Genomic DNA, 18,236 nt, shown 5'->3' on the forward strand with positions numbered 1-18,236 from the left:
CAGTGCAATGCAATCACCACAAAACAGCAATGCTAAGTAGAAATCAGGTCGATAAATAATACAAGATATGTCCTAGAGCCTTTCAGTGCCAAACAAACATCATAGGCAGGCGTATCCAAGCAGAGCATCAAAAGGAAAAGAGATATGCTTTAGTCCATAAGGTGTCACCAGGTGCGGTCCGAAAACTCACAAGGCCGACGATATGTATCCAAATGACATCACATTCTGATGGGAGAGAGCCCTGTCAGCTCGGGTAATTTTTGGTCAAGCGACAGTTTTGGAGGCTCCGGCGTCACCATCCGTGGTACAGCGGGTGCCGACTGGCTAGGCGCATGCGCACTGTTAGATCTGTCTCGAGCACTTCCACCTTGAGACAGGCTTCTCTGTTGTGTCCTGGGCGCCATTGACTTGCGCTGTGCCGCTGCGTCTGCCGTTCGAGGAGGGACGGGCTGCTGTGTAGAAGCCTGTGGAGCATTTGATGGTTGTTGCGGCGGTGGTGGCGGTTGTTGCTGTTGTTGACTGCTGCCACTGGAAGAGATGGCCCTCTCATCGATGGCCAGGTCCTCACTTTCATTGATCGAACCTTCCCGCTCGTACCGATATTCTTCTTCCAGGTACTCCTTTTCAGTCCAGCAGCCCTGCCAGCAATTCTTCCAGTCCATGACTAGAAATTGAAAACAAAAGGCATCGATCTTCAGGCAAGGCTGAAAGCAAATGCACAGGTTTCGATAGTCCATTTTGTTCCTCTCTGCATAGCTGTTGAGTAGACTGAGGTGGCACGTGATGGCGAATAACAGGTAGTAGTTGAAAGGCGGCAAACGCGACAGTTCGTCTTTCAGTAACTGAGGCGCCGAAGTAGCCCCAGCGCACTGGGTAGCAATTTTGTTTTGGACGGCTTTGGGAAGGATCTCGTCAGGCAATTCTCGCAACCAAGATTTGAACATTGACCCGATGGTGTTTATATCATACAGTTCGGGTTCGTCAAAGAGGTTAATATCGTATTCGGTGTCGAAGCGCCGCTGCCAGTGTTTCACATCTCTGTTACTGCCAGGTATCCGATACAGGCCTTCTTCTTCAGCACCATTCATATTGAGGTAGCTGCACAAATGTTTAGTACGAGGAACAGAAGACTGAGAGGGATCAACATACTCAATACAACGCCATGGCAAGGCCGGCATCCAGAATTCGGTCTTATCCTTGGATGACTCCAGACGTCGTGCTATCCTGGTCTTCCGGGTTTGCTTAACAAGTGGAAGGTTGATTGTCGTGCATACGTAATTGTCATCCGTGACCGTCAAAGGTTCGCGCTCGTTACTGCTCCCACTCCTGGTAATCTTGCCAAAAAAGCCCTTGCCGGCCTTGCCAATGCGGTCTCCCACACCTTTGCCAGTCTGCCCAAGGTTCGATAAAATTTGAAGGGTTGAGCCCTCTCGGAAGGAATGGGACGCGGGTATGTTTCCAGCCTGCCGATCTCTCTTCACTGATTGCGAGTCGTCACGGGTTTGTCGATCTACTGAGCGGTTTCGGACGGTTGCACCGCTCTCCAGGCCAAATGCCCTATCTCGGTGGTCGAATTTGATGGGTGCAGTCCTTGGAGATGTGTCGGCGTGGTCATTGCCGGCATTAGAGGTGTCCAGTTGCAGATGACTTGGCGGCGGATGCTTCTGCTTGGGTGTTGTTTCCTCCATTTTCACGGTCTTGGTCCTTGTGAGAATGCCACCAAACTTCGACTTTGTCTTTTTGGCCGCTGGTACAGGCTCCAGAGCGGGCTGAGAAGGGATCGGCTCCGACGAGACTGGAAGCTCGTTCTCATTGCTGGAGCCATTGCTTGGGCCATTGCTTGATACAGCCTTCGGCAATTCTGGAGTTGACCCTTGCTTCTTCACCGAGTGGAGAGACCTCTCTTTTGAACTAGCCCGACTCCTTGCGTTCGGCTTTTCTCCGTTCTCTGCAATGCTAGTTTCCGAAGCATGCAGTTTGTGGGATGATTTCGAAGCCATCAGGTTGGAGAAGAAGCCCTTGGACGGATCTCGGGCATGCTTTGGTGATTGAGGAACAGGTGAAGGAGGAAATTCGGGCATTGCTGTTATCCGGGGAGAGCTGGGTCCCGTGCGGGAGCCATCGTTTCGACTGTCTTGAGATACAGACACCTGATGCGACATGAAAGAGGGTGGAGGGCCGGCTTGCAGATATGGGGAGGTCGGCGCTGATCGTGGAGTGTGAGGAGAGCCCGTCGAGCGAGGGCTCAGCGTCGCGGGGGTCAGACCATTAAGATCCTCATTGTTGTCAGGAGCCAAGTTCAGATGGAGCAAAGCCGGGGCTTTTGGCATATCTGCAGCTCCCTAGAATGACATTCACAGGGCCGACTGCAGGTAGCCGGCCGTAGTTTTGCAGTAGGACAAAGCAGCAGCTGGCGCCAGATGACCGGGACCTGTTATGTTCTCCGTCGGATATATTGACTCTCTGTACCACCTCTTTTGCGACGACAGATAGACCTCTGACAGTTATGGAACAACCTTGACGTTAGGCACAAGAGCTATTGACGTGCAAGCGTAAATGAATTGGAAGCGCGTAGGGTTTGCTGGCTTTGTGAGGCGTTTCCAGTGTTGGATCCAAAGCCACGTATTCGAATTTCTGTGGGCTCGCAGCCAGTTGTCGGCAAGCAATTTGTGCCCCGTAAGCCCGTGGTGACAAGTATTCTGTTCGCTATCCAACAAATATTCCGTAACAGAAGCACCCGGCTTTTGATTTGTAGAATTCGAATGGGAATTGGTACAGGGGAATGGTGAGCTCAGGGTGCCTCTGCAGCCGCGTTCAAGGGTCCGATTCAACTGAGGGATACACTCCTCATCGGACAGCTCTTCATTGCCAGGCGTGCTCGTGTGACAGGCTGACTGCCAGTGTCGCTGAGTGGCTTGCAAGTAGGGCGGCTAACAAAGGAGGAGTCGAGGAGGATCGCAGCAGCGACGGCAATGGATTATCAAGACGAGCACAGGGAAAAACTAAAGGGCTAAAAGAGCACGAAGAACCAAGCCCCAAAGAACTTCGACCAACAGGCTATAAGCGTATAAGAGTGAAGGATTGGTGTGGTTTAAGGAGGGATGGTGCTCTCGCTGTGGTGTGGGATGGATGGTGGTGTGCAGACAAAACCGCAAGGGCCGACGAACGCAAGACACGACACGACTGGACTGTGCCACTCCTGGACTGGTGCCAGGTGGGTGGAGGAGACGGAACCAAGCGGTGAGAAGGAATGAGGGGACCAGCCTGTAGACGACTGGAGGGGCCAGGAACAGGAATCGGAGGACAAGGGGCGTTAGGGCCTGATTGTCTGGTTTCCTGGTGGTTGTTTTTTTTCTTCCTCCTTCGAGGTTGGAGTTGTCGCAGCAGGCGAGTACGAGTAATCACTTGAGGTGTGTTTGGTGCTGGTGCTGGTGCTGGTCAGCGTGATACTACTACGAAATACATAGGCTACGTTATTATTTGGTCGATGGACAGGCAAAGAAAAGAGGATAACACCAAAGCCAACACCAAGAAGATGCTGCGACTGCGACGCCCTGCAGCGCCGTTGCGAGAAGGATCCGTAAACCCTCTGAGTGCCCGTCTAGCGCGCCAGAGGATGATTTTCACGGTTTCCCTACTACTGCATGCTTTCCTTTTGGCGATTTGGTGTACCGAGTTGAATCGAGTTAAAAGAGCTAGCGTGTGCATAACGCAAGCACCCTGTGTGGGGGGATGAGTAGCTGATGCACAGCTGCATCCTGTCACACGGACTTTACGGGACTTGTTAGTGGGCTTATCCTTGACACGATGGTGGACGATGGGGACACACAGGGACAGATGGCGACTTCAAACACGGCATCAGGTGGTGGTGAAGCAGGCACTCGCTTCGGTGCCATGTTTGGGCGTCTCCCAGGGCGTCTCTGGCGCCGATAAACTGAGGTTCGGTGCCCACCATCTGGGTTTCACCGGCAAAGTTACTTGCAGGTGGACCTGCGAGGGGGGGCCACTAGTGAGGTTTTAAGGTCCTGATGGCCTGGCCCGTGAAAGTGGACGGCCCCCTTGAGCAGTGAGCACCCCTCCGAGGCACCCCAAGTGCCCGACAGTCGCCAGGGGCATAGAGACATGCAGGCGGCTGGAGCCGGGGTGCACCGCGAGTCAATGAGGTAAAGCCCGGAAGCTAGACGTGCAGGAACAGAGATGAAATCCGACAACAGGGCTTGCAATGTGTGAGATCTGGTCTAACTGCGAAGGACCAAGAAGAAAAGAGGTTGTCAATCAACCTCAGTACCTAGAAAGCGAGGAATTTCAAGTCTCCTGCTCGCTCGCTGGTGCCTACCTACCTAGGTATGTATGTAGGGCACAAATTTTGTTCTTCGGTCAGCGGTTATCATACAGGTACTATGTACCGAGTACAGCGAGTTCTTCCATACCTAGCTACCTACTAATGGTGCCTGATGTGCCTGAGATGAAAACTCTATGCCTGGCAACGCCAAGCAGATCAGCAGATCGAGTGCAGCTTACATGCGCCCTCTCCTATTAATCATCCCGGTGAACCCCTTGCGCTTCTTCATCTATTGCGATCATCATCAATTAAATCAACCAACGTGTTCAGGCTTTGTCCCATTCTCCACCTCCATTACAGCAATATCCAATTGGTCCGCAAAAACGAAGAAAAATGTCACTCGTTGCAGGACCTGGGATAGGAGGATCACACTCAACCTTGCCGACAGACCTCAGCCTGGTGGTGGAAAAGCATGTCAAATACATCCAACTGCTGGATACTGTGCGTCCATGTGAGTGCTTTACACTGCTCAGGGTATTGATATTTGTGCCAGCGAAAAGATGAACTCGACTACTGGTTGACCGAACACCTCAGATTGAATGGTGTGTATTGGGGTCTGACGGCACTTCATCTCCTGGGCCATCCAGATGCTCTACCTCGTGACAAAACCCTCCAGTTCGTCTTTGCTTGCCAGAATCCGGATGGAGGGTTTGGTGCTGCTCCTGGCCATGATTCCCATATGCTGTACACCGTCAGCGCCGTCCAGATTCTTGCCACAATCAATGCGCTGGACGACTTGGAGGGGTCGGAAAGAGGAGGAAAGGAGCGAATAGCAAAATGTAAGCGATCTCGCATCCTGCCCAGTTCAGACTGGAATTGCTGATGACCCCTGCGTAGACATCGCAAACCTTCAGGACGCCGACACAGGTACTTTTGCCGGAGATGAGTGGGGTGAGACGGACACGCGGTTCCTATATGGCGCCTTCAACGCCCTCTCCATTCTAGACATGATGCACCTCGTGAACGTGGACAAGGCCGTTTCCCACATTCAGGCGTGTGCAAATTTTGATGGAGGATTCGGCCGTTCGCCCGGGGCCGAGTCTCATTCCGGCCAAATCTTCACTTGCCTTGGGGCTTTAACCATCGCTCGCCGTCTGGACATTGTGGATCATGATCGGCTGGCTGCTTGGTTAAGTGAGAGACAACTTCCCAACGGTGGGCTTAATGGTCGCCCAGAAAAACTTGAAGATGTATGCTACAGCTGGTGGGTTCTCAGCAGTATCGCAATGTTGGGAAAACTGCACTGGATTGATGCTACAGAGTTGACCCATTTTATCCTGAGATGTCAAGACACCGACGAAGGCGGATTTGCCGACAGACCCGGCGATATGGTGGATGTATTCCACACTGTGTTTGGTCTGGCAGGTTTGAGCTTGTTGGGCTATGCGGGCCTCGTCGAGGTCGACCCCGTGTAGTAAGTTTTCAGAGCAAGAGCCTTCTCCTATACCGGACTAATTGACCCCTTTCAGTTGCATGCCCCGAGCAGTCACCCAAGCCTTGCCATACTGGCGAAAATGACGACCATAACGTCGCTCAGGAAATTCCTCTTGCAATCTAATAACCCACTTGAGTTGGCACTTGAAAGATGGGATACAAGGCAAGAGAAGAGCAGTGGTTCACCATGGCCTATATCCGCTTCATCACTCCACTATCCTTGCTTGAGAGGAAGTATAGACCTGGTGGCACAATTTCAGGACGTTTCATCGTCATGGAAGTTGTGCAGACGGAATATCTGTCTGCGTGTTGAACAATCGGCTAGGTCTGAAAGTCGCATCTCCCAAGTACCGCAGCCAGCTTCCCATGGTGATTAATAGACCCAAGATGCTTGCTACCGTAGCTGGGGACCTCTTGCCTTCCTGACCAGGCGACGAAATGGTGGGTGGGTGGGTGGTTGGTTGGAGTTTCCTCTTTCTGAAATGTGCTGCACGAACTTCTACCCTTTCTCTCTCCCTTCTTCCCTCCTCCCTCCTCCCTCCTCCATCCAATGCACCTCTTGCTTCCTCACGCCTCCACCACTCCCCTGCTGGGCCACTTCTCTCCATGCATTGTGCTCCCTTCTCTCTTGCTTGTTCATCCATTCATCTTGTTCAGAGTGCAGGAGGGCGATTCCTTTCCCCCGCATTTTGTCTGTTTCTTCAGGCTGTTGCAGTGTTGTTCTTGTGGCTCCGAATCTGCTTCACTATTTCCTTGCGTCCCTGCTCCCCCTTCTCCCAGCAGCCACATGCCCCATCATGGCTGTAGCCTTGCTGAACTGCAGCATCTGTCCAGGCCAACCTTCCTTCAGTGATACCTCTCACTTACTCACTCACATCAGTTCCAAGGGACACCTATCCGAGTTTCACAAACTCCAGGTACGGAGCTACCAGGACATTGCTGCGGGTGTGGAACTGGCCACGTACAGCCACTGGTATCAACAGCACAACATTGACAGACTGCTCTCGGAGCGAATGCAAATGAAAGAGAACAAACAGGCAAAAAAGAGAAGAGTTTCTGTCGCGGCACGGAACGCATGCGTACCACAGCCGGGAATATTCGACCATGCACAATTGAATCCACCTTTGCCTCCAAAACGACCAGGGAGACCAAAGACGCAGACCCAGACCCAGACCCAGACCCAGACACACTATCCAACCCAGAGGAGAAGCACTCGAGGCAAACAGGCAAGACGAGCTGTCGACGACACTGACTCGGACTTCAGTCCTGTCAAACCTTCTAGGTAGGCATCTCTCCTGTAGATAGATCTTGCGGAAACTGACCAAGTACACCAGACGCAGGACAAGTCGAGTTCAAGGCTACTCCCCCGTCAAGCGGTCTCCATCCTCTGACGATGCCTACCCCTCCCACGATGACTGTCTGGTTGGAGGCGAGCCGTCAGGTCCGATTCTTGCCACACCAGAACATATGAAGCTGAAGGGAACCGTCTGGCCAGGCATGGATCTCTTTGATGCTGCTACGCAGGAGATGCAGCAGAAACGGAATCAAAAGAAAGACGCTTCCGTTCTGAGGCATATGGAGAGACTCGCCGCCTTGGTCGAACCCACCGAGGTCGTGTATTCACCTCGCGGCAACAGCATCCTGAAAGCGAGACACATTGATGACCTTGAAGATGAAAGCAGTTTGGTGGAAGGAGAAAGTCCTGTTCCGAAAGCCAAGCAGCCCCCTCGCCCTCGCAAGAGAAGGCCACTTGCAGAGAGAGACGTCAATGCTCCTCGGCTGGTGAAACGCAAGGTCAAAGCTGGAGCGCCAAAGAAATATGCTGATCTTCCGTTCGCTCAGGGTTTACCTCCCCTTCCACACCTGCCCAGCTCATCCACTGGTGACTCCTATGGGTTGGGTTCTCGCTATTTCCCGACAGAAGATGACGATGAGGACGTCAAACCGTCCATTCAAGCTGTCGAGCCTCGCAAACGGCCTCCTCCGTTCGAGGTCTTCGCCGACGGAAGCCCCACCTATCACGGAAGCATGTCGAGGAGCGCACATCGGAATCCTCTTCAGCCTGGAACTCGAGGCTATGGAAACGCGACTTTCCAGCAACTGCCCAAGGTTTCCGCGTCCTGGCTTCAACCACAGTATCAGTCGGCGCTACAATTTACTGACCCTTATGCATCCTACCGACCTGTAGTCCAAGAGTATCAAGCATTCTACGAAACACACATTGATGATGAGAATATGCTACCATTGGCTGGACCGCCCGCCGCCTTCCGTGGAGGAGGCACCAACCCTTTGGCTTGGAAGTCTCCTGTTCGACCACCGACCGAGCCTGGACTTCCTCCATCTGACTCTCCCTTTGGCAATTTCTTTGCCCTGTTCCAGGGTGGATCACCGGGCGATGACCCGTTCGTGACGACCAAGAATCCTCTGGCAGCAGCGTTGCCACACTTGGAAAGCGAGCAACATCATATTCTGGTCAAGGAGAAGGCAACGCAACTAGCAAATGGCGGAACTTCAAATGACACCGAAGTCTAGCGAAGAAGCAGATATGACCCCTTTTCTAAGGGCCACGTAACAGCCTGCCACCGGTTCTGCAGAAAATGATCTTGGTCTTCTTTTGGTGCCAACAACTCAATCAGCGAAACAGAATATTTGCGGCATAGGTAGCACGAAATGGCCCACACTCTTTTGGAAGCTCTACCGAATCTCGCGTATCAATTGCGTTGGAACACAGACTATGTCAAAGGGAGTTCGAAAATGGTGGCCCGGGAGATAGATGAGTTATGAGATATTGGAGGTAAAACTCTTGATGGTGCATGAGTTTGATATGTGCAGCGGCGGCATAGATATTCTATAAGTTTGCAGCCGCTGGGGGCCGCCCTTTTTTCTTTTTAGAAACGCAACGTCAATCTTACATTGCATTAATAAAGAAAGACTCGATTGATAGTGCCGCACCACTATTGACCCGACACGTCCCTAGAGATTTGGAAGTGGCTTTTGAGTCCTGGGAAGCGCCAATATCCAAGGCATGTTGCTTCAATTGTCGCGTTTGTCCTACTGGTTCGTCGCCGGCTCCCTCTCCTGTAGCCTCTTTCTTATCTCGGTACTGCTGATTTTAGTTTCAAACCCCTTCTTTTGTTCTTCCTTCCCTCCCCCGCCCTCGTCATCGTCTAGTCCCACGCCTGCATCCAAGACATCGACCTCGAAAACTTGCAGTGCTCTCCAGCCCTTTTCTGTCCGTTTGTCGTTGACGGCCTTTCCGCCACTGCGCGTCTCGGCAGAAATTACCAGCGCGGTGATATCCCGGTCCGTGATGGTGGGCCCGAACGGGTCGGAGATCTGGGTGTAATTTATCGTGATGTCTGCCGTGTTATTGTCGCTTGCGATGGTTGTAGTTGGGCAGCTAGAGCTGGGGAAGTGGTATTTGACACGGACGACTTTGCCATTTGGGCCGGGCTCGTCGATATACTCGGTAGTAGTTGAGGGACTGTCGTTGGTGGCTGTAGTAGTTGGGTTTGTGCTTGACGATTTGCGGGGGTAGAATGCCAGAATGGAGTCGATGAACTGCGCAGTACGTTGTTGTCGGACATCCCAGTGTTCGACATGGGAGCCATACTTTTTGTTAACGAGCAGTTCGTCCCCGGTGATACCGACCGTGATCAAGCGAGAGTCTTTCTCGGTGGGTCTGGAGGATTGAGCTGGCTCGGCGGTCAGAATCGTGGCGGTTAGGAGAAGTTTGTGTCCAATGTGCAAGTGGTCAAATGTACCCCCTACAGCGACGGAACGGTGGATTATAAGCGGTCCGTCTTCAACAGTCGCTTCTGAGGGTTCAGGATGCACAATGGTTGGACCACTCTGGAGGCGGTGGATGGGTGGTAGTGGCGGAGGGTTGGACTTGGAGTTCCAGATTCTGATCAATTGCTGGAGGGAAGCTTCTTGAGCCTCGCCCTCGACGGAATATAGAGCCGTGTAAGATCGGTCGGAGAGGGCAAATGTCTTGAGGTCGATTATCGGGCCAGACAGGCATTGCTTGCCGACGATATTCTCGGGGAGTTCATCCAGCCGAGCTTCCAAGATGAATATCCTCGCGTCGATACCGCCGGGAAAATCGAGGTCGATCTCCTTCTGAGCGGCGACGGAGCAAATGAGGCTGTACGTTTTCTTTAAGAGGGTTTGAACGAGGGGGAAGACGGTGGCGCGTGAAGTGTTAGTGCTCAAGGGGTAAGAAGGGGACGACAAGACCAGACCAATGTCTACACGAGAGGTGGACTCTTTGTCGGCGGGGACAAGCTTGGGGAGTAGGGACTCAAATGTGATTTTATAGGCCGATCTGAATGAAGATGACGGAGAGGAGGGAGCCAGAGCAGGCAGGAGAAGGAGGGAGATGCCCTGCGCCATTGTTCATAGACCTAGAGATTGAGAGAGGAGGACGCAATGTATGACAAGGGAATGTTCTGTGTAATAAGCTGTCGTCTTCTTATAGCATCGTCACCTAGGTATTAATTAAGGAGTATGGGTGTGTTGTTAGAATACCGAGGTGAGTCGATAGCCTGAGGTTGGGTCCCGCCCAATGGCTATTCAGACTGCCAGACCGTCCCTCGTCCCCCTCCTGCGTCTTTGCCGCCGAGGCCGCCCCTCCATTGCTTGCATTGCCCAACTTGAAACTCGCGCTTAAGCGGCTGACAAGGGGAAGCCCGAAGCCCGGAGCCCGAATGTGGCCCGGGCCCTGGACCAACACACGCTGCCGCCCTAGGCCCTTACGCCCTTGACGCCCTTTCTGGGTGACAGCCTGACAGGTAGTGAGTGACTGGACTGATTCTCACTGCGCACCAGAAACACACAAAGTTTGGTCCGCATGTGCTGAGAGTCTTCTCCTCAACTACTAGTAGCATGCCATTCCACATCCCGCACCACCAGCACCACCTCTCCGACCCTCAGTTCACTCACGACAACTACTACGGCGCCGTCAATGCCATTTACTCTGCTGGCCAGACTGTGACCTCTGTCGGTGCCCCAAACCCTCACCCTCACCCTCACCCTCATCCTCAGTACTTGGACAACAACCACCCCCCCAATCCGCCCACCACGGCGCCCGAATCCAGATCCTACCTCCCTCAGTCCCTCCCTCAGTCCCAGCCAAACACCAATGGCAACGGTACCGTGATCCCGTACCGTCCTGGCCCTCCTCCCTCCGCCTATACGAGTGTGCAAGAGGCCCAGCCTGGCCAATATCAGCCAGGTCTGAGGCGGTCTCTGACCATCGGTCGCCAACAGGCCGACGAGTTGCATTTGAACCAGCAGGGAACGGCCATGAGCGACGTCCACCACTATGGTGCACCGCCAGCATACACAGGGGAAGGACTGTCCATCAAGATCGAGCCCTCTACACCTCAGCATCCTAGCACCGTCGCCAGTCAGCCTGTCCCAGGCACACTGCAACCGGGCCTTGCGAGCAGACCTGCGACTCTAGCGGCCAGCAACACCGCTCCAACTCTACCTACTTTACCTCAGATATCCACTCAGATCCAACAGCAGCAGCAACAACAGCAGCAGCCTCCTCTTTCCGCGAGACCAACAACGCTGAATCACACTCACTCCTACTCTCGGTCCAGCCCCGGCGCCATGGACCAACCCAAATACAAACCCTTTACAGATACTCCTGATCAGAGCAAATATCCATCCGCCCCAAACTCATACGTCCCGCAGACTCCTCAAGGACCACCCTCATATTCTCCTCTCGGTCTGGCAGACATCAGACCGAGGACAGACCCGACTTTCACGGATATACCCTTCAGTCCGGGGGTGGCGCAGGAGAACGAGATTGTACAGTATCCCCAAAATAGCAATTATATCGCGCCTTGGCCTATCTACGCGGTCGATTGGTGTAAGTGGCCTCCGCGGTCCAGCAACGGTTCGGCGGGCAAAGTGGCCCTTGGCAGCTATCTGGAAGACAATCACAATTATGTGAGTATTGGCCATTTTCTAGAAAGATGTCTGGGACACGAGGCTGATATTCTGTGGGCAGATTCAAATATTGGACACTCAAAGATCGCAAATAGATCCCGACAACCCCCACGGCGAGCGAGGGTTGGAGTTCATCAAAACCGCAGAAGCTACCCATGCATATCCCGTGACCAGGATATTATGGGAACCACCTTCATCGAATAAGCAGACAACAGATCTATTAGCAACGTCCGGCGACCACCTTCGATTGTGGTCTCTGCCGAACGACCAACATTCGTATGCATCGAACTCGGTCACACGGTCAGCAACCAACAAAACTCCTCCGTTACAAAAGCTGTCACCACTTGCCTTGCTATCTAATTCGAAATCGCCCGAGCACACTGCCCCCATCACGTCGCTAGATTGGAATGTGGTCCAGCCATCGTTGATTATCACATCGTCGATCGACACTACCTGTACCATCTGGGACATCCCTACGCTTACAGCCAAGACGCAGCTCATCGCGCACGACAAGGAAGTCTACGATGTGCGGTTTTGTGCCAACAGCGTGGACGTGTTTGTCTCGTGTGGCGCGGATGGAAGTGTCAGGATGTTCGATCTCAGAAGTCTCGAACACAGCACGATCATATATGAGCCGTCAGAGAAGCAGCAGCAAGAGAAGAACTGTAAGTCCTAAGCGTGTGTCACCCGTGCCTCGATCATGCTAATATCCGCAAAGCACAACTGACCGATCTCTCCACCTCACCAACACGAGCCTCTGGTTCGGGCGGCTTATCAACACTCTCTTTCCCACCTCCCTTACTCCGCATCGCGGCTTCTCCCCACGATGCTCACTTGCTCGCCACATTTAGCCAAGACTCGAATATCATTCGTGTTTTGGACGTTCGACAGCCCGGCCAGGCCTTACTTGAATTGAAAGGGCACGCCGCCGCCGTCAACTGCATCGATTGGAGCAATTCGCAACGCGGCGTACTGGCCTCTGGTGCAGATGATTGTTGTGTGTTGCTTTGGGATTTGATGGGCTCGAGTGCGTCAACCGGACAGAATAATGCACCAGGTGGCGTGACGAACAACAGTGGCGGAGGACAGGGACAGGGACAAGAAAGAGGCCCATCGGCGGTGTGGGAGTCCAAGTTTGAAGTGGGCAATTTGAGCTGGGCTCCCACGGCGGGAACTCTAGGGGTGTGTGGTGGACGAGGATTTTGGGGTGTGCAGTTATGATGGATGAATTCCCTTGTTCATGAGGCTGGCTATATCTGAAAATCGGGGGTTCTTGGAAGCACATACATGGGCGTTTCTCCCAATGGAACGAGCCGAGGATATTATGAGCCTGAGATGGGGAGGAGACGAGACATGACGGCCAGGATGCTTCAGCTTTAGGGGGTAGATGAGACCATGCCCGCCTGTTCTGTTTGAGTGGAAATGCTGATGAGAAAAGTCATGTGTGGGATAGATCGATGTGTTGAAGCCTAACTACCTACCTAGGTAGGTACCTAGTAAGATGAGAAATGTCTGAACAGAGTTTTGAAGAGAGAAAAATTCGATAAAAACCACTTAGCCAGAGAGGCCATGGAGCCATACAAGGAGCGCAAGGGAGGGAGGGAGGGAGGCGTCTTTTTTTTCTCTCCACACAGACAGCTCGCCTCCTTTTGAATTCTGACCTGACTCGCTTGAGCTGGAGCCCTTTGGGAGTTGGGAGGAGAACAGAGCCGGGACCCGGGACTGGAGGGGACACAAGTCGAATGAATGGCAATTGCCATATGAAGGCCATAAAAAGAAAAGCATACATACCTAGGTATGCTTCGCGGACCATGGTTTTGCCAAACAACGTGGTTTTTTTCTTTTCTTTTTTTTTTGCGGTTTGGCCAGTTTCTAGCTCTATAAGGTGTCTAGGTAGATCAACTGTCTAAGGTACCTACCTAGTGTATGGATTTGTTTTTGTTATGGCAGAATACCCAAAGCACCAAGACCACCCTTTCGCCGACCCTGGACGGTTGACGCGCACTCATGCCATTCATCCCAATGCATATCCATGCAATGCAAGAGAGACAAGCAGGACTGGGGCACAAATAAAGCCTGACATGACAAGAAGTTTCGCCGTTGATATGCCCTTTCTTTTCGTTTCTTTTCCTTGTTTTCGTGATTGATTGGCCACAACCATCCCCAAGTCAATGTAGGTATGATAGGAGCTAATGTCACATGAAGCCTCAGGACGAACTTTGGCTAGCTCCTCTCTCTCTGTGTTTGTATGTGTGTGGGTGTCCCTTCCGCGCTCTCAGTTTGCCTTCATCTTGCCATTTGCCACGACCCCATTGCCTTGCCCTTTCAACCCACTGCTTCCACCCGAGATACTAGCCCGTCTCCGCCGTTCGGATTTGGAATTGACATAGACGGCCCTCTCGATCGCCTTGAGGACCTCGTCAATCAAAATTACAGGCGCCGAGATCCACAGCACGGCCATCCACTCGTCCCACCCCAAAGCTTCAATGGAGAAGACCCCCTGCAATATCGGGATATATAGAATGGCAAAGTGGAGAATCATCGAGAGACAAATCGCGTAGATGAGCTTCATGTTTTTCCAGAGCGGGAGTTGCACAAGGCTTTCCGAAGAGCTGAGGGCGTTCATTGCATTGAACATCTCAATCACAACCAGAATGGAGAGGGAGACTGTCGAGGCAGTGCGTGTCGGGATCGACGATGGGGAAAAGATGGCGCAGTCGACGTTGTCGAAGATGGCGTTTGTTGACGAGCACTTGTGGAAGCTCCGAAGCTGAGTGAAGCTGATTTGCGGGCCGGAGGGATAGAGCATGAACCACCACACGTAGCCAAAGACAGTGGCGGCGCCCACGTACGTGCCAATAACCATATATCGGAAGAACAGCCACCCCGAGACGAGCGGCTCATCGCGCTTTCGCGGGGTCCGGCGCATCACGTCGTGGTCAGCCGGATTGAATGAGAGGGCTGTCGCCGGAAGACCGTCCGTGACCAGATTCACCCAGAGAAGTTGGACTGGGATCAATGCTTCCGGTAAGCCCAGAGCTGCGGTCAGGAATATCGAGACGACTTCGCCAATGTTGGACGAGATGAGATACCGGATGAACTGCTGGGTGTTGCTGTAAATGGTGCGGCCTTCCTCAATGGCGAGTTCGATTGTGGCAAAGTTGTCGTCCGCAAGCACCATGTCAGCGGCCAATTTGGCGACGTCCGTGCCAGAGCCCATGGCCACTCCAATGTCAGACTTCTTCAGTGCAGGGGCGTCATTCACGCCGTCACCTGTCATGGCCACTACTTCGCCAGCTTCCTGCAAGAGATCGACAAGCTTTGACTTGTGACTGGGCTCGACGCGGGAGAATAGAGACGCTGTCTTGGCGGCTTCGAGCTTTTCGCTTTCCGTGAGGGAGTCAAACTGTCGGCCGGTGAAGCTCTTGCCGACGAGATCTTCGTCTTGTTGGAATACGCCGATATGTTTGCAGATGGTCTCAGCGGTGTTCTGATTGTCACCGGTTATGACAATCACCCGAATCCCGGCTTCTCTGCACTTCATAATCGACTGAGCCACTTCTGGTCGAGGCGGGTCGAGCATGCCGACAAGTCCGATCAAGGTCATGTTCTGCTCCAACTCAGCATACGCTTTGTTGCTCTTCGCTGTTTGCAGAAGCTTGTTTCCGCCGATGTTTTCCACGCTGGCCAGTGCTAGCACGCGAAGGCCACGCCGTCCATATGCAACGAGCTCTTGAGCGAGGAGGGCCTGATGCCGCTTGTTGATAGGGGCTTTCTTGCCGTTTGACCCCAAAATGACATGAGAGCAGCGTTCGATGATCGATTCGGGGGCACCCTTAACAAGAAGCTTTTGGGCCAGGCCAGTTCCAGCTAGGACAGACATGCTTTTTCGATCTCTCGAGAACTCATACATTGCCTGGAGAGGAAGCTTTTCCTCATAGTACTTGCTGGCGAAGTATACTCGCTCAGCACCGGACAAATTGGCTCGAGTTTTGTTGATCGCCGCATCATCAGTGCCAATCTTCTCAACCAGGACGCGGAGGGCTCCTTCGGTAGGTTCTCCAATGCTGGCATAGGTGTCGTTCTTCGCGTCATATGACAGATGTGCCTCGTTGCAGAGCGCCAGGACTTCTGACATCTGCTTTATGGTGTCTGAGCTGATTGCGGGATTGTCAAGCTTCTTGCCATTGCGGATGAGATCCCCAGTCGGGGCAAAGGTGGTGCCTGTGACTTCGATTTCCTCCAAGTCATCACCAGATTCGTTTAGATAGACAATCTTCTCGACACTCATCTGGTTGGTCGTGAGAGTACCGGTTTTGTCGGAGCATATCACACTGCAGCTACCCAAGGTCTCGACGGAGGGTAAACTCCTAACGATGGCATTCTTGGCCGCCATTTTCCTCGTCCCCAGGGCGAGACATGTTGTGATGACCACGGCGAGACCTTCTGGAATTGCAGCAACCCCCAATGATACCGCGATTTTCAGATAGTAAATGGCACCCTTGGCCCAACTTCCACCGTGCGAAGGGTCATTGAAATGTTGGATGTTGATCAACCACACCAGAATACAGATTACTGTAATGACCTTGGCCAGAGTGTCGCCAAAATCGTTCAGTTTCTCCTTGAGTGGCGTGGGCTCCGAAATCTGCGAAGTAATGCTCTCGTGGATGTCGCCAATCGCTGTAGAACTACCAGTAAGGACGACGATAGCCGTAGCATGTCCCGTCACCACTGTTGTACCAGAGAAGAGCATGTTGACCTGATCTTGTTTGACGGCCTGCACATCGTCTATGGCTTTGCAATCCTTGCTCACACTCTCGCTTTCGCCGGTCAAGATAGCCTGATCAACTGCGAAACTGTTGCTTTGAATTGACAACAGTCGACAATCGGCCGGAATCCGATCTCCAATGGCGACAGTAACAATGTCTCCCGGTACAAGTTCGTCTGCCTTAATCTTTTGGACGCTCCCATCCCGAATCACCTTCGCTTCGTTTGCGGAATACTCCTGCAAGGCTGCAATCGCCTTTTCAGCGCTGCTTTCTTGCGTTACCCCAACGATCGCATTCAGAACGAGGATTGTCAAGATCTAGACGCAGGTTAGTCTCGGCCCGCTCGTAATGTGTCCAGGTCCAACGTACCACCACAGGGTCAACAAATGCAGTCCAGTCATCCGACTCTTCAAATAAGGCCAGGACAAAAGATATAGCAGCCGATCCTAACAGTATGAGGACTAATTGGTCTTTGAATTGTTCGAGAACGAGTTGCCATAAGGGCGTCGGAGGGTCCTCTGGGAGAGCTGTTGCACTCGTTAGCATTCAACGCTTGATCTTTGCGGCGGGTTGGCAATTGCGCTCACAGTTGCTTCCATATCGTTTTCTGGACTCCGCGACTTGCGCAGACGACAGACCGGCTGCTTCAGTAACATGGAAGTGACTCAGCACCTCTGATGCTGAGCGCACATATGCTTGTTCCATCTCGCAACGGGCGGAAAGTGAACGACTATGAGAGGGGAAAGGAAACGAGGTTGCTGTGAAATGGCCTGGGAAGATCCATGTACCGCCGACCGTCTATGCGAAACTCACTGAATACCGCAGATAAGAACGAGGGGTTGGAATCTATTTAACAAGTCTATGGGCAAAATGAGCGACTTTGGCAGTGACTTTGATAGAAAATTGATGCCCCACGTGGTGAACTGGACACGGTGGACACAGTACAACCATCGAAAATTCCAGACGCGGACAAGAACGCAGCCTAATTACTGCGGAGGGCGAAAACACGAGCCCCTTTGGAGGCGTTTGGGGTACAAGCTCAAGAAAGCAGTAGCATCTAGGTATACAGCTCGTTCAGCGTGGTTGTTCTACAATTCAATTTGCCCTACATCATAACGGTAAGGGACTACTTGAAATAGGCGAAGTTGCTGTGCCGACGACTTGCAAGGTTCGGAGGGACTACGGAGGGCAGACAACGGACAACAAGCATGTTCATGCCAGTGTGGAGGATGTGAACAGGAGGGCAGCGAGGCACGTGAACGATAGAGAAGTCGGATTCTGCCTACCTCGATACCAGAGGTACCTCTCTCGCCCTGTCCATCTGGGGGGCTCTTTGCTGCGATTAGTAGTAGAGTGCTCCCGGCTCCCTACAAAGGCAGAAGAGGCGCAGAGGTGGTGAATCCTGAAACTTGTCACCAAGGGTTTCAGGCGCTGGCGTCAAACAAAATCAGTTGTTCGTCACCCCCAGTAATAGGCCTCACTAGCCCTTGTGGCAGTTGGTGGCAGGCAGGCACCTAGAGCGGTTAGCGCCAACAGTGCCTGGGTGACTTACTAGTAGTGATGCTCTAGCCCTTTAAGCATCAAACTGCCTTATGAGCCATCACTCACAAACCATCAATCTGCAACCCAGGCCCCGTTTCCCATCACCAGATATTCAACTCGTCCTTCGATTTTCATCCCCCATCTCGCAATCCCTTTTCTTGTCCACATCTGCATAACCCATCAACAGC

The 18,236-nt window shown here is 52.7% G+C and overlaps 6 protein-coding genes across 6 annotated transcripts; 3 read left to right on the top strand and 3 right to left on the bottom strand.

Moving 5' to 3' along the window:
* Nucleotides 1–218: 218 nt before the first annotated feature.
* Nucleotides 219–2,330, bottom strand: Z520_06647 (uncharacterized protein; the record flags this gene model as incomplete). Its single annotated transcript, XM_016777147.1, has 2 exons — nucleotides 219–1,098; nucleotides 1,150–2,330. The coding sequence occupies 2 exons, from the start codon at nucleotides 2,328–2,330 to the stop codon at nucleotides 219–221; spliced, it is 2,061 nt and encodes a 686-aa protein (XP_016631992.1).
* A 2,345-nt stretch (nucleotides 2,331–4,675) lies between these two features.
* Nucleotides 4,676–5,757, top strand: Z520_06648 (uncharacterized protein; the record flags this gene model as incomplete). The annotated part of the gene is made up of 3 exons (XM_016777148.1): nucleotides 4,676–4,783; nucleotides 4,836–5,121; nucleotides 5,147–5,757. 3 exons carry the CDS (start codon nucleotides 4,676–4,678, stop codon nucleotides 5,755–5,757), a joined length of 1,005 nt encoding a protein of 334 aa, XP_016631993.1.
* Nucleotides 5,758–6,573: 816 nt separating this feature from the next.
* On the top strand, nucleotides 6,574–8,308 carry Z520_06649 (uncharacterized protein; the record flags this gene model as incomplete). Its single annotated transcript, XM_016777149.1, has 2 exons — nucleotides 6,574–7,058; nucleotides 7,111–8,308. The coding sequence occupies 2 exons, from the start codon at nucleotides 6,574–6,576 to the stop codon at nucleotides 8,306–8,308; spliced, it is 1,683 nt and encodes a 560-aa protein (XP_016631994.1).
* Nucleotides 8,309–8,827: 519 nt separating this feature from the next.
* On the bottom strand, nucleotides 8,828–10,171 carry Z520_06650 (uncharacterized protein; the record flags this gene model as incomplete). Its single annotated transcript, XM_016777150.1, has 1 exon — nucleotides 8,828–10,171. The coding sequence occupies one exon, from the start codon at nucleotides 10,169–10,171 to the stop codon at nucleotides 8,828–8,830; it is 1,344 nt and encodes a 447-aa protein (XP_016631995.1).
* A 492-nt stretch (nucleotides 10,172–10,663) lies between these two features.
* On the top strand, nucleotides 10,664–12,958 carry Z520_06651 (uncharacterized protein; the record flags this gene model as incomplete). Its single annotated transcript, XM_016777151.1, has 3 exons — nucleotides 10,664–11,737; nucleotides 11,799–12,402; nucleotides 12,456–12,958. The coding sequence occupies 3 exons, from the start codon at nucleotides 10,664–10,666 to the stop codon at nucleotides 12,956–12,958; spliced, it is 2,181 nt and encodes a 726-aa protein (XP_016631996.1).
* Nucleotides 12,959–14,012: 1,054 nt separating this feature from the next.
* Z520_06652 (uncharacterized protein) lies at nucleotides 14,013–17,211 on the bottom strand (the record flags this gene model as incomplete). Its single annotated transcript, XM_016777152.1, has 3 exons — nucleotides 14,013–16,823; nucleotides 16,876–17,033; nucleotides 17,094–17,211. The coding sequence occupies 3 exons, from the start codon at nucleotides 17,209–17,211 to the stop codon at nucleotides 14,013–14,015; spliced, it is 3,087 nt and encodes a 1,028-aa protein (XP_016631997.1).
* Nucleotides 17,212–18,236: the final 1,025 nt, after the last annotated feature.

Source organism: Fonsecaea multimorphosa (assembly GCF_000836435.1).
Source record: "Fonsecaea multimorphosa CBS 102226 unplaced genomic scaffold supercont1.12, whole genome shotgun sequence".
Classification (NCBI taxonomy): domain Eukaryota; kingdom Fungi; phylum Ascomycota; class Eurotiomycetes; order Chaetothyriales; family Herpotrichiellaceae; genus Fonsecaea; species Fonsecaea multimorphosa.